We start from the raw sequence: 18,115 nt of genomic DNA on the forward strand, positions 1-18,115 counted from the left end.
ATCTTTGTGGCTGTTCTTATCTTTGACCTTCAGCTTGTTGATTTGTCATCACCCCACCACCACCACCACCACCACCCACCTACCTGCTCCCACCCCCATGCCAGTGTGCTGCGACCTTCAGAGGGGTGTCATTACTCCCTGACCCATTTGACGATCCCCTCATGTGGAATGTGCATATGCCGGATCTCTGCGGATCTGCACAGTATGGGGTGAGGTGAAGTACTTACAGAAATATGACTTGACACGCTTTATCAAATGGGGAAAGATGAAGACGAAACAGCTGCTGGTGCTGTCGTAAGCAATCTGGCCGTGATTGAATAAAAGTGTCAGGAAAAGGGCCGCTTGATGGTCTTTTGTTCTCCCCCATCCAGCTTGATGTTAGTTTGAGCTGTCAGGAGGGAATCACAGCTGGGTGATTTATCAATACTTGGAGTGACCTTGCAGCCTCACTGTTGTGTGCACGTACGTGTGTGTGCACATGGTCATACATCTATCTGTGTGTGGCTCTCGTGGATTAAAAGACACAAAGTGGAATATTTTGAAAATAGTTGGCACATATCGACAAAGACTTGGCTTGACTTGGAACGAAATTCTTGTTTCTCTTAGACACAGTAAGTGGATTGTTCTGCCAACATGATAAGGGTATTTCTCTCAACATCAGAGCACTCAAAGTACCACCAGCAAATGTTTGAGAAGTTTCTTTTAACTAATGTTGCTTTTGAACATGTTTTCCCCTAAATCTCATTGCTATTTTTCCTAACCTGTCCACACCAGCTCTTCACCTCACTACTTTCTTTGAGACATACTTGGACAGCCTGTTTTCACAGCAGCCATTGACTGTCTCTGTTGTGATTAAGCAGATGTTTTATTGCCGACTGGAACAGTCATTACTGCCATAAACCCATCTGTGGAATTGCTTTTTATGCAAATTTACAAAGCATCTGCATAAATAAAGTTCTAATTAATACCTTTCTGCAAACCTCTGCGCTCTTTGATTCCTAAGTGTTCTTAATTGTGTACAAGCAGGTATAAAGTACAAATCAGTGCCCACAACATGAGAGGGTTTTGTTCTTCGTGTACACCATTTGCAATTTTGTTGTAACTCGTTTGGTAGAACTGTGATTTAATAACAAATAAATGTTGTTTGATAATATTTTCCATGTGTATAGATTTTTCAAACCAGGCTGCTCAGCCATTATTTAAAGATAGACCGTGCATTTATATATAATTAAATTTTGACAGCCCAACATGGTTATTTATTGACGAATCTTTGATTAAGAATGAGCTTAAAGCTATTTCAATCAAGGGTAACATTTATGTAAAGTTGCAGTGAATAGCACTTTTAGCTCCTGTTGTAGGTTACAAGGGAAATAAAACAAAATCTGCTGCTACCGGTTGATTGGGAACAACTGAAGAGTAAAGTTTCCCTGAGAACATTAAGGCTGCTTTATAGATCCCTTTGTTGTGAGGGTGCCAATGGAAGCTCATTAATTTCCCTAGGTTTTAATGGGGAGTGTTGAACATGTGGCAAGCGTTGTCTTGGTGGGACCCTTATGAGCTGCACCTCTGCTGCTGAATGGATGCCATGCTTGTTAATTGTAAAGGTGTGCCTTTGCTAAGTAATCAAGCGCATTTTATTGTTTGGACAATTGTACAAACCAATTAGCTTAAGCAGTGTAGTTAATTGTTTGTTTTTTTAAATTTTAATTTAGCCATTTTTAATGTTAATATTAATACTTTTTAAAATTACTGCTTTTAATGTATTATTTTAGTCAGTTTAGTGTGGCTTTGGTATGGGTGTTCTTGTAGTCTAATGTAAGTTAAGAGCCATTTTGAGTGAACTTGAACTTCCATTATCTGTGAAATCAAAGAAATAAAAGAACTTTAAAAAAAAATTTAAAAAAAGGCTCTGTTTAATGATTAATGGAGGCACCTGAGTCTTGAGTGAGGGACTTGAGTGAGGTGCTGTAGTCCAAGAAAAGCTTCAGAAAGTGCACTAGATTGAATTTTTTGAATTGAATTTTTATCTTATAGGGATTAAGGAATGGCATTGTTCCTCAAGTGAATAGTTGCTTATACTTCTTAATGTTCTACTCAGCAACTCTTCTTAAGTTGATTCACTAGGTGGCAGTGTCACGTTTTAAACACATTAGCAGCACAATGTTACAGGTGGTCAAATGCTGTGTGCGACTGACTGAGCAAGATTATTTTTGCTTAGTTTCTTTGTGTCAAGAAAAAAACAAACAAAGCCAAACATTCAAAATTATAAATAAATATCCATTTATAGCCTCTTGCAGTTTTGGCAACAGTATGTGGGCTAAACTGGAATTGAATTTGGTACCATTCACTTTATTAACCTGGTAAAAGCACTCTGGTCAAAAAGCACAAAGACTCTGACAGAGGAGAATCTGCTTTCATCAACACTGCAAGGCAGAGCCAAGATACAAACACAGGTTATGCTGCCCTGTCTCTCTCTCATCAGGTAGTGAGATCTAGCAACTTTTAGCATAATGAATTTAGCAGGGATGCCTTCTCTACACAGTCCATCAGGCCTGCCATCTAGAAGATTAAATTATGTCTGTAAGCATTAAAGCGCTGATGCTGTATTTGGGCGGCATGCATGCATCCATTTGCAAAATTCTATATAACAAAATTAAAAACATGGACACCTATTGAAAATGGCTTGGCTCTAGCACTTAAATCCAACCACTCCAAACAGTCTGCTGACTAATGCATTTCTAATCATTTCTGTGATCAATGTTAGCTACTGTGCAATAAGATTAATCAGCCATATGCAAAGCTGGGATCACCTTGAACAAGACAAGAAAGAGGGGAAAAATGGGAGATGAAAGGGCTGAAAGAAAGTGTCTTAGCTGTTGTGTACAGTAATAAAGAACACCTACCCTATTCACACTTTTCATGCCACTGGTTTCATGTGTGTGTTTCAGCTGCATTACACCGTTGTGTTCCCCTCAGCTGTGCTTTGGCATCTGTGCGTGGCCATCTCACTGCTGAATAGCTGCCTGATTATTCCAAATCTAAGGGAATATTCAAACAAGGCTGATAATGCATTCTTCCATATGATTCTCCAGAGCTGGGACAGCTGTTCAGCAGCTTTCAATGCCATGTTCAGAAAGGGGCCGATTTCTCTGCTAAATTAATAGGCCCTATTAAAAATCAGGGAGAAGTCTGACAAATGAAACAGCGATTCGGTCTGTCTCAGGACCAAGGCTACAGCTATGTCATATAGCTGATAAATAGTACACCAAAATGATTGAGAAATTATTGTTTAACTGCATAATCAAAGGCCACACACTATTTCAATGGCCATGTAGGCAAACTGAACCGAAGCACCGAGTCTGCTTTTGGTAGCACACAAAGCCTGGACTGTAAGCGTCGTTCACATTTTTAGACAACAACTGTCAGTAACTTCATCATAAACACAGTTGTACAAATCAAACAGATTACACCAAGGTCAATTTCACACAACTGTCCAGCAAAATGATAAAACTTTAATGACATGAATTTGTTGGCTGTATCAGACATGGGGCATTACCGGAGATCAGTGCCTCTTTGTTCGCTCCACTTTGGCCACACTGTGATTTGAGAGTGCAGGAGGGTGCTGCCATGCTGGTGCCTTGTAAAGTTTCAACCAGCAGATAAATTCTTTTAGTCTGGCTTTCCCCCCGTCTCTTTCTCTCTCTCTTTCTCTCTCTCTCTCTTTCTCTAGAACAAAGCGGCTGCCCAAGGGCACACCTGTAAGGTGCAGACCCTCGACAAGCTTACCTCAGTGGCCTCTCCTGCTGTACTCAAAAGGCAATTATTCCTCCCAGAAGATAGAACACTGTCAACTTCAAACAGAGAACATTCTTTAGGCAGATTAGACTAAAATTATGTTTTATTATTTGGGTCCTGAAGAGTGAATTGGACTCTATTTGGTCATCTTTGTGGTGAAATCCAAGACAGTTTAAATGGCAGAGGTATGTTTGGAGTCGGGGTAATACTCTGGTGTCTTTATGAAAGGGCAACAGAGAGGATCAGATTAGAAGCTGAACAGCGAGAGTCTTTCAGTGCGGCTGTGCTATCATCTCTGTCTTCTTGTCTGTGCCTGTAGAGAGGTTAAATTAAATGGCTGTAATAAATGTTTTGGTCTTGCTGATGTGGTATGGCTGGCTATCAAATGAAAACACTGTGGAGAAACGGCATGGTGGAAGATCAGAGAGAGGAACAAATGGAGGGTGGGAGAACTATGTCAGCACATTACCAACATTAGAAACGGACTTGTTTTCACTTAAACTTCAATTATAATGGTGGCTCCAGAAACAATTATATTGATGAATGCTTTCTAAGTTACTGTAATTAAATTATTCCATTTAATTAAGGAATTATATTGAATTTCTCCCCAGAGGACGGCATTAGCCTCATCTGCTGTTTTACAAACAGGAGCACTCTAATGTTGTGTGCTATGGAAATGATTACTAATGCCTAATGAAACTGTGTCAGATCAGATAAATGCTGTACAGAGTCAACAAGCCAAGCCTGTAACAGAGCCAAACTTGAGATGAAATAATAAAGCCAAAGAAAAAATTATTGACTGCATGTTTTCAAGGGCAGGCTTTATCAAATAAATTATCATTCTGAGTACCTGATCAGTGTTTTTTAAAAGACTAGAGAAAGTCAAACTAAATATACAGTATATTAAGCAGGCTTTTAAAAACAGATGTCCTCGTATCAATACATATGTTAAGATTTTAATTTATAATAATCAGTGTTTTAAAATTAACTTGTTATGTCAGTAAAAACGCACTGAAAATGAATAGCACAAAATGAAAGTGTAAATTTGATGCATAAACACATCCCATTGTTGTTTCCACTCACTGGCTATAGAAGCTAATTATACACAATATAAAGCTGAAATGCATGTGTACGGTGTTACTGTGGTGGTTCCGCAGTAGTTACAGTACTTAAACACACAAATGAAGTTCAGCTGCAGCTGACCATTGCCCTCTGCTGGCAGTGCCAAGCACCTGCTTGAAGACAGACTAAATATAGGGCATAAGTACAAATTGTTTGTATTTCTTATGTTACACTAATGTCATAACATTTATGCTGATTCACAGAAAAAACAAAAATATGATGGCTGTGCACAATTACAGAATGTCAGCCACATCAGCTTCACAACCAAAACACAGCAAATAATCAGATCAAGTTGTTTTACCCTTTTACAATAAAAAGACAGTGCTTACAGTAGCTTACAATGTGCTGCATGTGTTTATTGTCTCCCCCCTTGGCTTGGCCATATTAGTCCATGTGAGAGCAGAGAGGAGTTGTGATGCTGTAAGCACATACCGTGCATTCCCTCTCCTCCGCTGTGCAGTTGTTGAGCATATTGTGAGGTTTTAATACGACGGGATATAGAAGAGGGCTCGGCTCACATTCGCTGTTCAAGAAGAGCCAAGAATGACAGTTGCTCCTCTTGGAGCTGAGACATCCATGGATTTAAATTGCACTTTGAAAGGTCAGCACATGACAAGCAATCAGTCAGGCCCTAATTGGATGATCAGCAATCATCTGAATATGTTTCAGATTTTCTTACTGCATCATGAAAAATATGGATACATATACATTTTCTTAAAGAAAGGGCATTGTGACTAAATAAAGAAGGTTAAAATTTAATAATGCATGGCTTCTTTAATATAGAATATAATCAAACTAAAATATCTAATATCCAATTATTTAAAACAAATAAATTAAGACAACATTACAACGTGTTTTACAGTAATACTGTATTAAAGTAAAGTAAAGTAAGCTAATCATACAATATAAATTAGCTTTGAGGAGGGATTTATATGAGGGGGAAAGTGTACAGAGCCTGAGGAGTTTCACAGCTGAGGGGTCTAAACAGCACCGAAAAATAAAGTGCACTGGGTGAACAGGGTGGTTCAGAGTAAAAATGATCAAATGCTGTTTTATACACAGTGTATCAATAGTTGTCTTCAGCATCTTTAGGTATCACCTATGACCCTGTGTAACCTCAGAGATACTCACATGTTCAGTCAAGCCTAATGCTGGTTCAGTTTGATTTTATTGAGGACAAAAACTGCCTGAAGAAAAACGTGGAAGGGAGTGGCAGTAAATGACACATTAAAAATCCTTACACCCACTGATGTTTTTTTTTTTCATATGGTGAAAGGCTGCTCAGTCTTGTTCACATCCGTGCCAGTGTTTTGTCATACCTGTGTTTCCAGTTCCAGCACGCTGCACAGACATTATCACTGACATGGGTTTATACTTTATACACCCATGTAGGGAGGAGAAAAAAAACTGAATCCTGACAAGACAATTTTGTTTAGTTAAGCTGAGCTATAAAGCTGCTGTGATCTCAAGAGGACTGGAAGTTGGGATTCCTTTTCACTGCTGAGCCAAATATCCAAGCATACAAAGAACTGCCCCCCAAAAGAGCTGCAGTTAAAAACAACATATACCAAAGTACCGACAAGAACACCACAAAGGTAAGTAAGGAGTAAATAAAAGTAGGAAATGAATTCAGAATTTATCATGGGAGAAAGTTCAAACAGCTGCTGTAGGGTTCTGTACAGATCATCACTACTGAATGTACGGATGGTACACAATGTATTAACATGGTAAACGTGGAGCTATTTTGATGGAGACATCCGCTGCCGGTGTATGTGTGCAGGCTTTACTGTTGACTCAGGAATGTTGGCATCAAGTATGCAGTCCTGACAGACAGCTGCACTGCAGTGGCGTTTTTAACGTGCCACGCCAGGACTCAAGTCTGCTGGAGGCTCCGAAAATCAAAAACCCCATCAAAAATGAGAATGAGTAACATTTTTTTTTTTTATCCAACTAGACTCACTGTACGAGCAGGTGGGACACAGAGAACTTCTCACTTTGAATTTGTCCATAGAGGTTGGCTCACTTTAGGAATAAACGTCCTATGAATCAAATCAACCGTGATAAAAGTTAAAGAAGCCTCTTCATCACCACTCTGAGGAATATTGCACGGTTCAATAAAGACCCGTTGACTCACTTTATTCTGGAACCTATGAATAAACTGCTCATTTTTGGACATTCGACACATTCATGTTTCTTGCTTCTTAATCCCCGTGTGTTTGTTGTTTTTTCCACTCTCGGCCATTTGACATCATCCCCATTCAACCGCAGTGTTCATTACACAAGGTGTATCCCAATCGCCTGGTTGTCCTGTTTATTTTGTACATGTTCAGCCCCGCCCTGCAGACGCACTGATACCACGCAGTTGCGTAATTTGACAAGCCAGCGCAAAATAGGGAGAATGGACGTTTGACAGCTGCTGCTTGCTCGTACAGATTGTTTCCAACTAAAAGAATACATATGTTTAGTTTGTTTGTTAAAGATTTCGGATAATTAGTCAGAACCTCTGCTTTTATGGCCGCTGCCGTAAGGAATAATGTGTGGGTCGCTCAGGGGCAGGACGCGCAGCTTCTCCATAAAACCACCGCACCATTGACAGCCGACGGTCTGAGAGGTGAAGATCATGGCCAAGTGCTTTGTAACGCGGGGGATGCCGTCCCGGGAACTTCCTCCTTTCATGATTACAATTTGGTAAGGGACTGCATTTTTCTTTTGCACCTGCCTCAGAGCATCACAGTGTTTACTGATGCCTGCTTATTTGGCGTAGAAAGTATTGCTGATCAAAGCAAAACAGGCTATTTCCTTTATAGATGTGAGCCCTGAACATAGGACCGTAGGCCTAAATGTTTACTCGTTGGTATATTTACGGCTGCTGCCCCCAACCCCTGACTGAAATCGTGTGCTTTCAGTATCTGTATTGATGCTGATATTCATTGACTTGGCTGAATCGAAAGCAGGGCATGTCTGGGATGTGAAACGTTGCCCCCGCCCCCTAAACTTGTGAGGAAGAAATGCATAGCGCTGGAGAGCAACTGGATATTCTAATTTCAGCCCTGTATTTCCAGACGGCGTAGACTGCTGCGCTTCAGAAGGGCGTCTGCAGCTTGTGAAAGGAGGGGGTGTTCATGGCGTCTCTGATGTGGCAGTGTGTACACAAGTGCAGGCCCCAAATGGATCCCCAAATTTCTTCACAGAAGTGAATAAATGTTACAATGTTTTGGGATAAGTGGGGATTGGTGGAGAGTTTGGCCATGGTTTTACATTAAGCAGTGGGTCTTTTGTAAGGCCTTGGAAATCTTAGCTTTACAAGAAGAAGTAAGAAAAGCAGCACTGTGTTTCATGTCTATGAAAAGTCAGTACGGACTGTAAATCTTTTGCAATATCAAGTATTAAAGGAAAAAGACTTCCACTGCATTTAGATTAAGGGCCACAACGTTAGTATAGCTGAACTAGAATTTCCTTTTCTTTTGTTTTTCAGGGTAAATCTGAGATGGACAGCTACCTGTCTCCACACCCACAGCACATAGTCAGTTCCAAAATGTTGTGCAGGGATGGCGCTCTGATGCTAGAGACGCCTTTTACCGAAAACTTAGCCTCCCCTTACAGCGTTAACATGAGCCTGCTCCTTCCTGATGTCACATACCTGCATCCTGGCTTCTGCAGGACTATGAGACCGGTCAAAACAGAGCCGTCACACTCCCTGATGCACCCTACCTGCCAGGGCAATGCAGTGCCATCAACTGTCCCAGAATACCCAGGTGTTTTTAATGCAGCGGACACAGCAGACGGTAACTTCTTCATCAAACAGGAAGTTCCAGATTTCCAGGATGTTCCTCTGTTTCAGCTTTTGAACTCTGATTTAGAGCAACTTGTTCATGGATCGCAGCTCAGCTCCATCCCCATGGCTCCATTAAGTCTTCCAACTGGGAATGTCCATGTAGGCCCAGTGCGGAATCCTGCTAAACCCACAAGTAGCCCTCAGAATGAATGTTTTCCATTTAATCAACATATAGGCCACCAGCAGAGACCAACCTATTTGCCACCTTCTCCGCCAAACTCTGATCCGCCAAGTCCAGACAGGGGGAAGGCGCTCCTTCACAATCTGTCCCCACCTCCCTCCTACGAAGCCAGCATCGCCTCAAAGTTAGCTTTTCAGACATGTGATCCCATCGATCCTAGACAGACTAACAGTGTAGCTCCAATTCAAAGTCCTGACCAAAATTCCAGTGATGGATTAGTCCAAAATTCATGTTCTGGACCAGGCCAACATTCAAGCCAGACACCAGTTCAGACAGCACCAGGTGTTGGCCCACTGTCCCCAGTGCTGGCCCAGTCCGCTCCAATCAAGTATAATCGAAGAAATAATCCTGATCTGGAGAGAAGGCGAATTCACCACTGTGATGTCCCAGGTGAGACTTCTGTCCAGTCTGCACAATAAGCTTGAATTTACAGCTTTGAATCATTAAAACCAAAATGTTCCCTTTTAAAACATAACATGAAAGTTCTCTTTGTTTAGGATGCAAGAAAGTATACACCAAGTCTTCCCATTTAAAAGCCCATCTACGAACCCACACAGGTAAAACATCTTGGATTGCACATCTTACTGTGGAGAGAAAGTAGTGATGTTGCCAGGCAGAAAAATGTACTTGGCATACAGATGCATTCTGTGTGCTGACAGACCTGGCCCACATCTCACTGCTGTCAAACCACATAAACCCATGCACCTCTCATAAAGAGGAAGGGAGAAAGACAGAACACGTTGTGATTTATGGCTCACAGATGAGGCGACATAGCAGTTTTTTCATCAACAAAACTCTTTAATTAGTAATTTGGGATATAAAAAAGTCTGTATTTTTAAATAATATGTATTGATGGAAATGTATCGAAATATGTAGTGTCAGTCACTTTTTCTTTTTTTTTTATATAAACTGAAGGAGAGAAGCCTTACCAGTGCTCCTGGGAGGGTTGTGACTGGCGCTTCGCTCGTTCGGATGAGCTAACTCGCCATTTCAGGAAACACACTGGGGTGAAGCCTTTCCAGTGTGGAGTGTGTAACCGCTGTTTCTCCCGCTCTGACCACCTGGCCTTACACATGAAGAGACACCAGAGCTAGAGACAAATCTCCTGCAAATCAAGTCAGTCCTTTTATTTTTTAGTAAACACGGACAAAGAACATATCAGCAAACTGACAAATTTAAAACTGTGGGTGATTCCACTCACTCCACAGTGGTGATCCTCTTAGTGGTGTTTGTAAAAAGATTCAGTGTTGCTGTTGCATTATTCTATTTCCACCTGTGTGCCCCCGGTGTTGGGGGACATTTTCCAAACTGCCAGTCAAAACTCATTAGCTAAATGCAGATGAAATAATATTGAATGTTTCTAAGCCTTTATTTTCATTACATGTTATTTTACTAACAGTACATGAAAAGGAAAACATGAAGGCTTCATTTTTCAAGGTTTTCATTCAATGTGTCCATTAATTTACTTCATTCTCTTAAATAGCAAACTGCCATATTGTGAATGCAGAGTTAGATCAGGTATAACTGGAAGGTCAACGGCTTCAGTTTGTGTGATATATAGCAGTTAGTTAAGGTTGCTGCACTTCAACAAGTTGTGGATCTCCTAAAAGATGCAGTAAGAACATGTGAAGAGTAAATGAATAATGGGATGAGTACTGTCTACATTGTGAAATATTCCTCACATTGTGAATGGTCTATATACAGTAGACTCCTTATACCATAGTACACGGTACCTGGGGACATTACAGAAAGTGTTAAATGGATATAAATGGATTTTAGGCATGGATAAATTAAAACTGAACTCTTTTTTTTCTTCAGGAGCTTTATGAGCATTGGATGGGTAATTAAATTTTAATGTAATTCCTGAAAAGGTTAAAATTATTTTGGATGGACCTTTGTCCCATGCTAACTATAGAAACAGCAATATGTCATTTACAGTAAAGATAGTATAAGAGAAGGCCAGTTAGTTTCTTTCTCCTGGAAGTTGTTAGACAAATCAAAGTTCTTCATGTTGACTTTGTCATGTCCCATTTTTGTTCTGCCCATAACAGAATTACAACATCGTACCAATGATGATTTGTCTTCCTAAGTGGTTTCAAAGTGCTGTCTCTGAGATTTTTTTTTAGACTTCAACTGAGCACCTGCCAGTCTGAACATCTGTGAAAGCTCTCAGTTGCTTTGACTCCTATTCATCTACCCAAACACCTTTTTGAAAGTGCCTTTAACAGCCTTTTTTTTTGTGATGAAAGACAAAAAAAAAACAAAGCTGCCCATTTGGGCCAATGTTCTTTTATCAGCTACTCTACTCTGCCAAAATAATTCTGTATGTTGGCTCCCCCTCTTTATTTCCACAATACAGCAATTTGTATTTATGACCAAATTTATTTATAATTTCAGTCTGGTTGAACAAAATAGATTTTTAAAGTTTATATAACTTGTTAAAATGTATATATTTTGCATCTGCTGTTTAAGGATATAATCCATTGAGTGTCATTAACTGTTATGGGGTGTATAAAGATTTTAAGCCTTGTTTTAAATTGCAGAGACCGTTTATTTTTGTGTTTGGCAAATTCTAAGAAGGATCAAATTACAGAATGTTGTCACAGTCTACACTGGCATCACTCTCTTCAGCCAAGATAGCAGCTCAGTGGAGTACATGCCATGAATTATCGCAATATCTTTGAAATATATATACAAAAATAATACACATGATTGACACACATGAAAAGTGTTACAGTATTTTCTGTCATAGCCTCTAAACATGAAGATGTAACCTAAATTGATTTTAAAAAAGCCACATGACTCTCATAATGCAAATAAAAGTTTTGTGTTGAAAATGATAATTATGTATGATTCCAACTTGAATTTCTTCATTTCATTCCAGCATCCATTTCCAACAGAATATTGTTAAAGTCTAGGTGGTATTGGTGTAGAACAGTCATAATATGAACATTTTATTTCACAGTGTTAATAAATAGCACTTTGTATAAAAATAGCTTGGCCGTTTCGCAAAGATGTAGACAAAGGTTTTCAGCCAGAAAACATCATATGTAAGTGAAGTTACTGTTACAAGTTGTGTGAAACGATTCATTTTGTTATTTTAAATGCTAGTAAAGAAGGAACACTGATACACAACCACTGGCAAAGACAAAACATAACATATTTCTGTGGAATATGTGCAAAAATTGACAGTCTTCATGGAAAGCTGGTCTACAAAATTGACTTCACCATCCACCAACTCCCAGTGTTGGATCACCTTTGCTGTTTACGTTATTTGGTCCTTTCTGGAACAGCAACACTTGATTTGCCTCTAGTTTTCAGTAGTTATTCATCAACACACCCTTAATGCTATTGTACTTATTACAATTCTAGGTAACCAAAACAAAACAAGATCACTTTTTTCCCCTTTGTCCTTGGCGTGAGTCATAGTGAAGGTGCTGACGAAAAGTGCCAAAACAAGCTGTACAAACCAGAGAAGACGCCCGAGCTTGTCCCGAATGCAGAGGACGTTCTCTGTTATACCATCATTCATATTTGCTTTTAGCTTCTTTTGACTTACTTGCCCAGAATTGCTTACACAATATAGGCTGCTGTAAGTGATAAATCACACATGATATACTGCACAACAAAATGCTTAGTGCAGTGGGAATTGGAAGCTTGTTATTGTAATCATCTGATCCTTTGCTGGCTGACAGAAACATTCATTCAGATCCAGTTATAATAAACTGCTGTACAGGATGTACTGGGCATTTTCTATTAAGCGCAACCTGTTCTCAGAAAATGTATTCACTACATGCTGTGTTAGAACATATCACATCTTAAAATACCACTGTCTGTTGGGACTAGATAATGACAACAAAGCAATATGATATTACATAGATGTACATGATGTTTTACTTGGATATTTATATATGTTGGAGAGGATTTTCAGGTGTCAGAAATTTTTCATATGAACTTTTTTTTTTTTAAACCAAATCTATGGTTGCTCCAGAATTTTTCTTCTTCGGCTTCTGATCAGATGTACTCTGTCCAAACTACAACACTGTATACCAGCTATCACTCAGAATGGCTTCCCTAATACCAAGATTAGGTTCCTGAATGCCAGTGAATGTGAGTACAGTACTCAGATGTCTAAGTGGCGTCCACACCACATACTGTCCATCTCAGACATACAGTAAATAGCAACTAGTTCTCTACCAGTGTGTTACATACAAAATGCAACTTTATTAACCTTCATGCCTCCATTCATATTAATATACATGTATATGTTTGAACTTATTTTAATTTCACAGCTCCATCCATATGAAAAATACAGAGAAAAAAGCAAAACACTGACTGGATACTTAAACAACTCTCGGAGGAAAGAAGCATAACAGAAAAAAGGACACCTGTTCTTGTAGTTTTGAAAAATATCAGGAATAAAAATTTCTTTTACAGATGTGGAATTCCATGAGTAGAATCGTCCCTTTTGAAGCAATGCTGAACAATATCACAATTTTTTCAGTAAGAATGAAAAAATCTGAATAAATTTACACTACACTCACTTTACATAAATACAAGAACAACAATTACTGTACGTAATATCAGCAAAACTTGAAACATAGGCATTGGCTTCACTACTTAAAATTTCAAAACCAGGAAATCAAAAGCAGGTGTTACACAAAAGTAAAATTGATATTGATCTTCATAAACAAAAGCATCATTCTATAGCTGGAATTCCATTCACAGGATTTTGTCCTGTGACTAAGAGTCTTCATTATCTTCCATGGAATCACAATGTTGAATTCATGTGCTGAAGTGGAAACATCAAGAGGCCTTCATAACTCAGTTTTGTTCCCCTTAGAGGAAATCACTTATTGCAAGCAAAGTAATAATGTGTGCTATAAACAGCTTGTGAAAGTGTTATGGGCAGATGCTGTATTTGACACAATGGCATAAGGCTCAGTGCGAAAACAAAGTTAAACATTAGAGGTCCGACTTGCATAACGTGCTTTTTCCAAAATGTATGATTTTTTTCAATTTGAAATTGATTAATTTGAGCGCACACTTTGAAATTGAAACTCTGCACAGAGCAGTTTATATTACAAGTTTGTGATATGAGGCACTATTCATTATTATTGCATAACTTTGACCCTGGTTACCGTTACAAAATTATGCTTTAAAATGAAGAAAGAGACGCTGAAGGGAAATACAATGCACCCTGTCCTGTGGAGACACCATCTTCAAATCAAATGGATTTTTTTTTTAAACTGGTGTATTAAGGCATGCAACATCATAGATACTGAATACGAGAGTACATGTCTTGTTGATATGTGCTTGATCATTAGAATTTCTTGTCCCGGTGCAGCAAAATAGCAACACAGAGAATTGAGTACCTTAATACAGTCAGTGTAAATAAATAATTGGTTGATTATAGCAAACACTGGTTCAGCCTTGGGAATAAAAATGAGTTGACTGTGAACTTAGTTTAACCACAAACCAAAAAGAAAAAAAAAAAGTAAAGAAAAACTGCAAGCAAACTGTTACATAACACCACACATGATCATTTACATGATGAATACCATTAGCCCCATTTCACTGTATATCAAATTAGATAAATTACAGTCTCTGAAAAAGACTTTACATGTATAAATGTATTTCCTGCATCTACTAATCAAAAGCCCTATTTTTCCAATGTATATACAGGCTGTAGAACTTTTTAATAAGTTTTTTTCTTCACATCACATATATTACAACATTTCAAAAGATCCTTTTTACAGAAAAAGTTATATGCAATGACCAAGTGCCCCTCAATCATAAAATGTTCCTATACATTATATTGATGATAAAATATGATGATGATTATTTGCTTATAAATTGACATCTGAAATAAAATAATTTGAAAATCATACTAATAAACAAACAAGGTGCTGATATGCTTTTGCCAAAATAGTAATACAACTGGGCATAATGACATTGTACACAAACAATATACATAAATAATGATAACATAACATTATCATTTTTTTTTTTGTTGCGTTGACAGGTTATCACATATATTGGGTGCATGTGTGGGAATGACTTCCTGGATTTGGCTATTTACTGAAAGTGAGGATGCTGACTACAAGTGTACAGGTGCGTGTAATGTGTGCGAGTGCATGTGATGTGTCTAAGTGTATGGTTTTCAAGGTGCTATTATCAAAAAGGTTGCCATTTCCTTTTACTGGCTTCGGTCCAATAAATACATTTAGCAGCACTATCAAATAATATGGGTTGGCCTGATACTCTGGGTTTATGTCTGATGTTCTCTAAAGGATACCTCTGCCTGTAAATGAATTTAAAACGTAGCCTACTGCACATACAAAATGTATTTCTGTATGTGCATGTGCGAATATTTTATATACTGTATGTACTATGCATGTACATGTGTTTCCTCCATTTTGAGCATTTTATATAACCAAATCTCAGGTAAATCAGATGTCATTTCAAGTTACTTTCTGTATTTAAGTGAAACAAAATCAAATAAAATAATGTGGAGCAAATCACTAACTGAGACACATCAGATTAGGGCTTCATGTTGGACTTACAAACCAATCAGTAAAAGAGGGGAGTCATGGTACAGAGTAAGGAGTTGGCCCAGATAGAAACCTCTCCTCAGATACTGACATCAGCAAACAGAACAAAGAGGAGGCTGATGGTCCTTCTTATCACATTTTTAGAAAGTATTGTTCATCTGTTTTGTACTTCAGGTACCATGTTATCCCTGTAACATTGCAGCCGGTGTCATTATCAGCTTATGGTCAAGTGCTGCTGTGCAAAACCACAACACAAATTTCCTTTCACTGTGAAACACAGCTGAGAAACAGAGCTGAATAATACAAACAGATAGACCGAGACAGAATGAAAGCATGAGTCTATAAGGTGCCTCTATTATTTTTTTTTCACATACTGGAAATCCACTCTGATTGTTTTAAAGTTCACTGTACATGAGGGGTTGTATTTTTCTGAGTTAACCATAAGCAATAAGCAGGCATAAAAAAGCAAGATTCAATAAACAAAATGCTGTTATACTGAAAGTATATTTATCCTTTAAGATTGCACTTTACTGATTGCTAATCACGGCACAAAATCCACCAAAGATTTTTTTTTTTCCTTTTTCTTTTTTTTGTAGAAAATGCTTTCAAGAGGCTCAACATAAAGAATAGCACTGATGAGATTTGGGGTTGTTCAGCCCTGTGACTGGGTCAGAAATGGTGTGTTTCTCTGCTGGTGTGATGATATGCACGTTCAGTTTCTATGGTTTGAAATAAAGCAGTGAGTATCTGAAACAGTGAAAGCTTTGATGAGGTTGATCCGCTCAAGTTGCGGCTATTTGAGTTGTGTCGTTTGCTGGCAATGAGAATAAGTGAAAGCCAGGCCCTCCTTTAGCGTCTCTATGGGATGCCTCTGAAATGACAGCAGACTCCAGCTGGCAAAGAAAACCCATCTGTGAGGCGACAGCGCCCTCTGCTGGTCCTAAATCGGACTCACAGGGAGGCATGGCGAATCAATACAGCCTGTAACTCCAAACTGGCCCAAGTCTTTTCCTGTGATCCAGATGTTAACTGCATTCTGCTCACACAGAATATCCATTCCATACAAAGGGGGTCTTTCACATTATGAATGCTGGAAAAGCAGCCGTTTGAACAGTGATGAAAAGAAAGATACCAAAACGAGAGAGTTGTGATTGCATTGTTTGTTTTTTGTCTAAACAAAAAGTGTGAGTTTATCTTGAAATCAAAGTGAAACATTTATGAACAGTGCTGTAAAAGACAGTTCCTATTAAATTCCAAACAATGACAATAAAAGATCCTGCCATCTCTTCCTTCCAACCCAAAGAGGATCCAGAAGTGACCCTGTTTTGTGCTCCTCAAGCTTGTGCACCTCTCAATCTTTTCTTCTTTTAATGGATAAGAGAGAGAGAAAGTGTGTTTGTGTATGTATGTGTGTGTGTTTATACGTGTGCGTGCACATGTCCAGGCCAGCTGAAAAACATTCATAGGGAGATCCTGCTCCCACGGCTGCCTGTGGGTGGATGTGTGTGTGTCTGTGTGTGTGTGTGTGTGTGCGTGTGTTCCACTGATCTCTCTTTATCTCTCACCATCTTGATTCACACCAGCATGTGTCTCCGTCGGTGCAGGGCCAAGTGGTCAGATCTGGAGAAGCTGCGGTCACAGTCTGCACACTTGAAAGGCTTGACCCCCGTGTGTTTTCTGTAGTGCCTCGTCAGCTCATCAGAGCGGGCAAACTTCCACGTGCAGCCGTCCCAGGTACATTTATATGGCTTTTCCCCTGGAAAGGAAGGGAGAAAACACATGCTCAGTAGCTTGTACTTAGATCAGGTGTTCAGTACATTTACTGGAAATGTTGCTCAGCTAGTGGCCATGGTAAACTTTCAGAGGTTTGCATCTACAATGCATTATAAGAATAGCTAAAGTCTTTATAGAGTATGATAATATCTTATAAAAACATATTTTATAAGGTCAAACATTACAGTTGCTTGGACAGAATCTACTGTCTATTCAAGACAAATGCTTAATAGGTCTTATAAACATTTATGGTGCTTCCTGTCCCCGTAACAGACTGACAGTGTGGTGATGTGACCGCTCAGTGATGTGACCGCTCAGTGCTGCACACCGGCGTTTGAGCAAGTTTCAGCTCTTGTTCCAGTGTGTGTTTGGACTCTACCTTGACTTTGTTCCCTTTTGGATTCACTCCTGGCTACTTCCGTGATTAACCTTTATTTTCCACTCACAATACATAAACACTATGTCCACTTATAAGTGTGTTCAAATGTCTGTGCACAGATTAAATAATTCACTGACTACAGGGATGCTGAACAGTGCAGGGAGCAGAACAGGTTACCTCAATATACAGTATGTTACATTTTAATTTAGTCTTCAGTCTAATTTCAGTCTTGATTTGGGATTGACCTTTGACCTTCTGTGATCCACATTAAGATCTGGATTCAGTTCTTCAAACTGATTAGAAAGTGGGCTTGATGGTGACACTAGTGCAATTTATTACCTTGGTCACATCTTTGTTGGTACATATTTCCGAAGTAAAAGGGAAAAACAGGGATTTTATAAGCGTTTCAATGGCTATAATACATTTGAACAATTTGAGCAGACATGGCCATAAAGTAAATTCGCACCATATGAACA

At 39.0% G+C, this 18,115-nt stretch overlaps 2 protein-coding genes across 5 annotated transcripts in view; one reads left to right on the forward strand and one right to left on the reverse strand.

Annotated features, from left to right (window-relative positions):
* The window catches only part of klf5b (Kruppel like factor 5b), a 24,955-nt gene extending 13,131 nt beyond the window's left edge, over nt 1-11,824 (forward strand). Inside the window, exons 1-5 of one of the 3 annotated variants that reach the window (XM_020609242.1) lie at nt 7,309-7,605; nt 8,393-9,323; nt 9,431-9,490; nt 9,849-10,049; nt 10,985-11,822. In XM_020609242.1, the coding sequence (XP_020464898.1) occupies nt 7,429-7,605; nt 8,393-9,323; nt 9,431-9,490; nt 9,849-10,027 (1,347 nt within the window). In that variant the 5' untranslated portion in view covers nt 7,309-7,428 and the 3' untranslated portion in view covers nt 10,028-10,049; nt 10,985-11,822. Of the gene's footprint in view, nt 1-7,308; nt 7,606-8,392; nt 9,324-9,430; nt 9,491-9,848 lie in introns of those variants that run through there. The other 2 variants (XM_020609241.1, XM_020609243.1) reach the window with 2 other exon arrangements.
* A 1,313-nt stretch (nt 11,825-13,137) lies between these two features.
* The window catches only part of klf12b (Kruppel like factor 12b), a 36,628-nt gene continuing 31,650 nt past the window's right edge, over nt 13,138-18,115 (reverse strand). For both annotated transcript variants that reach the window (XM_020609245.1, XM_020609246.1), the window contains exon 6: nt 13,138-17,243. In XM_020609245.1, the coding sequence (XP_020464901.1) occupies nt 17,062-17,243 (182 nt within the window). In that variant the 3' untranslated portion in view covers nt 13,138-17,061. The remainder of the gene's footprint in view (nt 17,244-18,115) is intronic.

Source organism: Monopterus albus, unplaced genomic scaffold, assembly GCF_001952655.1.
Source record: "Monopterus albus unplaced genomic scaffold, M_albus_1.0 scaffold99.1, whole genome shotgun sequence".
Lineage (NCBI taxonomy): Eukaryota > Metazoa > Chordata > Actinopteri > Synbranchiformes > Synbranchidae > Monopterus > Monopterus albus.